A 4,260-nucleotide genomic window follows, 5' to 3' on the forward strand; every position below is an offset into this window, starting at 1 on the left:
TTTCATTGCAATCGGTTCAGTAGTTTTTGCTTGAAAGAGCAACAAACGCACACACATCCTTACAAACTTTCGCATTTACAATATTATAGTAGGATAGGATAGGATTTTGTCACAGTAAATGGTGTGCATAATGTTTCAAATTCATCCTAATCAGTCAACAACATTTAAAATGATGGTATCGTTATTTGACAAAATATAAAGAACTTGAAAAAAAGGCTAAAATATTCTTACTAGCATAATAGTCGATTGCAGCGGCACAAGAGATCTGCGGCAAGGGCGGTAACGCGTCGTTGCTCACGGCGCCCTCTCCTGCTTTAGCGTCCTTGTCTTCCAGCTGAGCTCCCTCCAAAGCCAAACCTCGCAATTCCCAACTCAACGAGTAAATCAGGGCCGGCTCGATTGCTGTTGAACACGAAGAGCATCCCAATAAGTTATTGCAAAATATTTAATTGAAGTGACAATTTAATGATCAGATAGTTGTAAATAGTACAGTAGTGGATATAAACAAAGTAAATCGGTTAATGAAGACTGATTAAGTAAAATACAATCTGTAATGTTTTAATTAAATACGTTTAAATATCGTTTTATTCAAAATCCATATCGTTATTCGTCCTTGTTTCTAAATATAACGATGTCGTTTAAAGATGAAATGTTTTATGTATTAAATCGTGTACAGTAAGTGAACACAACTATTCAAGATTTTTTTTTTTTACTGAATCTTATTTAATATTCAATTTACTAGAGTACGTATACATAAGTTGCAGCAGTATGATGTATAATGTTTATGTATAGAAGAAGCAATGAAATCCCACGTGTGCAGCGCGTGCCGGCGCGGCGGTAGCCGAGCGCGCAGCGGCAGGCGGAGCGCGCGGGGCCGGCGGGCAGGCACAGGTGCGCGCACCGCTCGCGCTCCGCCCGCAGCGCGCACGCGCCGCCGCTGCCCGAGCCCGGCCGCCCGTCGTACACACGCAGCGAGATCACGCCCTCTGCGCGACACACAGAACATAGTACCCGGTTTTGCATAAACGGGGTGAAGAAAATGACGCACGCAAACGACTTTTAAGCAATAAATTGCCGCAGCTATAAAAGCAACTAAAAATATACGAATAATTAAAAAAAATTAGATAATATAAAGGAGAGATGAATTCTTATGAATTCTTAAACTATTTTTTAACTTATGACCTCATCATAAAAAAGTAAAACACGTTTAAATGCGGGATTAAAGATACATATAACTGACCGCCACAATACATACACGTGCTGCACGACGGGTCAATGTGGATTTACGTTGGATTTTATCTAGAACTGAATGATCCATTAATGCTATATGTAGTGTTAGTGACCCGCCCTTACATTGCACGGATGCAATTATGCATTTTATACACATAAACACATTTCTTACACATTTCTTTGGAAAAACTATTAAAAAATCCACATCATAATCTGTGGCATGATTTTTTATCTAAAGAAATACAAACAGCGGGAATTGACGTTATTTTATTTATACTGTACAATGACAGCCAAGTGTGTAACGGCGGCTATAGATCCATCCGTTGTGATAAACTGGCTCTCCGTCGACCCTCTAGTAGCAATCGGTCCTATGTTGGCATCGCCTAAGCCGAAAGCATTGCCATAATGCCATATTTCCATACCAGTATTGTTCCTGATGACCCTGGGTTGGCTGCAGTCCCTCTGCTGGCAGGCGCGCAGCGCGTTGGCGGCGCCGTCCGCCCACAGCAGCTCGCCGCCGAACACGTCCAGCGCGCTCGGCCGGGCGCCCAGCTCCAGCGCCAACTGCTCAAGTTACCATTATATTCACACATTATACAATAAAAAAATCGATGAATTCATTCTAAATCCACCAGTGTTTAAATGTATAGGTATTTCATAATATTAAGGGGATAATATTTGTAGTTCTAATTAAAAAAAAAAACAAATAATTTTTGAGGATATTTTAAATTACATTAGTTCTCAATGAAAAGTAAAATTTACATGTTTAACTTTATTTTTTTCAATAAACGTCCAAAAAAAATATAATTAAAGCACTAACCGTCGTAGCCTTTTCAGTTTTAAGATCCATGTACTGAATACTTGCCGATGCAGTGTTCACCCAATACAGTAGAGAATTTTCCGTATCGATGGTCATACCTAAATAATAAAAAATATGTTAAGCATTTCCATTAAGAGAGAATTGATGATTGCAATTTTGGCATATAACAACAATAACGAAAAGATCCATAATTTTTTTGAAGAAATCGTTAGTCGCTATTAACATAAGTTTCAAGCTCAAACTTAAAAATTTATACAGCACTTTTGAAGTTCGATTTATCTGTATAATGTATATTAGTTGTAAAAGGGCAATATCTGACTGGTGACGCCGGCGAGATGCGCGTCGCCGTTGGAGTCGAGCAGCACGCGGCGGCCGGCGCCGTCCCCGCCCGCGCGCTCGATGCGCTCCGCTCCTCCCGCACGCGCCGCCCAGAAGATGTCGCCCCTGCCACACACGCACACGAGCTCGGCAAGGCCGCACGTAAGCCGAGGAGATACAATAGCCGCATATTGTATTTCTTCGGTTACATTACGAATAGATTATACTTAAAGACGTAGTTGACGCGTTACATGAACACCATTGTCGAACGTCTCATCTCATTATAATTAGCATATGAAGGTGCGCGCGTACCAGTCGGGGTGCGCGGCGAGAGCGGACACGTCGAGGTCGGGGTGCAGCAGCGCCAGGCGCTCCCCGCGCAGGCCGGCCACCGCCAGCGCGCCGCGCGCGCACAGGTACAGCAGGCGCGCGCGCCACTGCACGGCCAGCGCGCGCGGCGCCGCCACGCCGCTGTCCGCCACCACCTCCACCGCGCCGCCGCGCACGTCCGTGCGCTTTATCTCGCTCGTCTGCACGCACACGAACCGAACAAATTCAACTTAAACCATTATCTATCCATCGGATTAGTTATTTGTGTGAGAGTGCGTGTATAGCGGTGGCGGTACTGACGTCGGTGTCGGCCCAGTAGACGGCGTGGTGCGGCGGGTAGCACTGCAGCGCGGCGGGCGTGGTGAGCAGCGGGCCGGCCAGCGTGGGCGCCACCTGCGCCGCGCCGCGCAGCGCCAGCCCGCGCACGGCGCCCGCGCCTCCCACTAGCAGCACCAGCTGCTCCGCTGCGAACGGTCCCGACGTTATGGATGGGTACATTCAAACTATTTTCAGTGGCGATTTTATTTCAAAATTCACATGTTTAAAGTTGATTTTCAGAAATTATAGACATGATGACTAACATTGTATGTATATATGTATAGTTGTATACCTTCACATGTTTGGTTATCCGCAGTGAGCTTCATAAGGTGCGGACAGGCGCACACTCGCTCCGTGGGGGTGTCGATAAGACATAGATGAGAGCAGTTGCCGTTATTGACGCCGCACGGGTTGAAGTCGCTAGGCGGTTGTCGGCTGGGATGGATCACCTGTATATTTCACTCGGTTTAATTAATAATTACGTAATACTCAGGGTTGTGTTCGTCTATGTCGATGACCATTGGTGGACGATATTCAAAGTCATTTATGTTCATGACTTTGATCATAAAAATGTCCGTCCGATCTCGATGATGGACATGGGTAAGAACTAGATATCTAGATAAATATGTGTATCTTGATGATCACGGCCAATGTTCGTGACCCTAATCGAAATAAGGATGCATCGCACGAACCTTCAGATCGAAGGGTTGCGTGAGAGTGCGCTGAACAACAGTAACATCCGAGCCGTTCCACTTGTTGGCGCGCACGACGCTGTTGCTGCGCCAGTCGGTCCAATAGACGTGGCCCTCGAACACCGTGATCGCGAACGGGTGCGCCAGCGCCGCGTGCCCGCGCAGCACCTCGCGGTGGTCTTCGCCCGAGTAGGTGGTTGTGTGGATGGAATCCGACCTGAAACATTAATAGATATGGAAGAAAATATTGAGCAGTGTATACGATGCCCGATACCACTAAATTAACAACATTTTATTTTTTATAAAACCATGTAAGAAAAAAACTATTTCTTTATTTTGCTATTAGTACCACAGAAAATATTTGCTGTATTTTTATTAATAGTAGTATCTGGATGACCGAGCTTTGCTCGGTTTAACTTCGTGAAGATAGATTGTTTATAAGCGTTTTTTCCAAGATCGTTTAGGCATTTTTAAGTGAACACGTGCATTAAAAAGACACAAAACAATATAAACAATTAGTCTAACCTCAAAGCAAACACTCATTGACTTCGT

The 4,260-nt window shown here is 44.8% G+C and overlaps 1 protein-coding gene across 1 annotated transcript in view; it reads right to left on the reverse strand.

Moving 5' to 3' along the window:
* The window catches only part of LOC119837220 (prolow-density lipoprotein receptor-related protein 1-like), a 38,839-nt gene extending 34,840 nt beyond the window's left edge, over window positions 1-3,999 (reverse strand). The window contains exons 1-10 of the mRNA XM_038362747.1: window positions 3,995-3,999; window positions 3,709-3,925; window positions 3,309-3,465; window positions 2,999-3,162; window positions 2,681-2,898; window positions 2,370-2,494; window positions 2,051-2,148; window positions 1,653-1,794; window positions 813-986; window positions 191-402 (exon numbers count right to left, since the gene is read on the reverse strand). Coding sequence (XP_038218675.1) covers window positions 191-402; window positions 813-986; window positions 1,653-1,794; window positions 2,051-2,148; window positions 2,370-2,494; window positions 2,681-2,898; window positions 2,999-3,162; window positions 3,309-3,465; window positions 3,709-3,925; window positions 3,995-3,999 — 1,512 coding nt within the window. The remainder of the gene's footprint in view (window positions 1-190; window positions 403-812; window positions 987-1,652; window positions 1,795-2,050; window positions 2,149-2,369; window positions 2,495-2,680; window positions 2,899-2,998; window positions 3,163-3,308; window positions 3,466-3,708; window positions 3,926-3,994) is intronic.
* Between the last annotated feature and the right edge of the window lie 261 nt (window positions 4,000-4,260).

Source organism: Zerene cesonia, chromosome 26 (genome assembly GCF_012273895.1).
Source record: "Zerene cesonia ecotype Mississippi chromosome 26, Zerene_cesonia_1.1, whole genome shotgun sequence".
In the NCBI taxonomy this organism is placed as follows: domain Eukaryota; kingdom Metazoa; phylum Arthropoda; class Insecta; order Lepidoptera; family Pieridae; genus Zerene; species Zerene cesonia.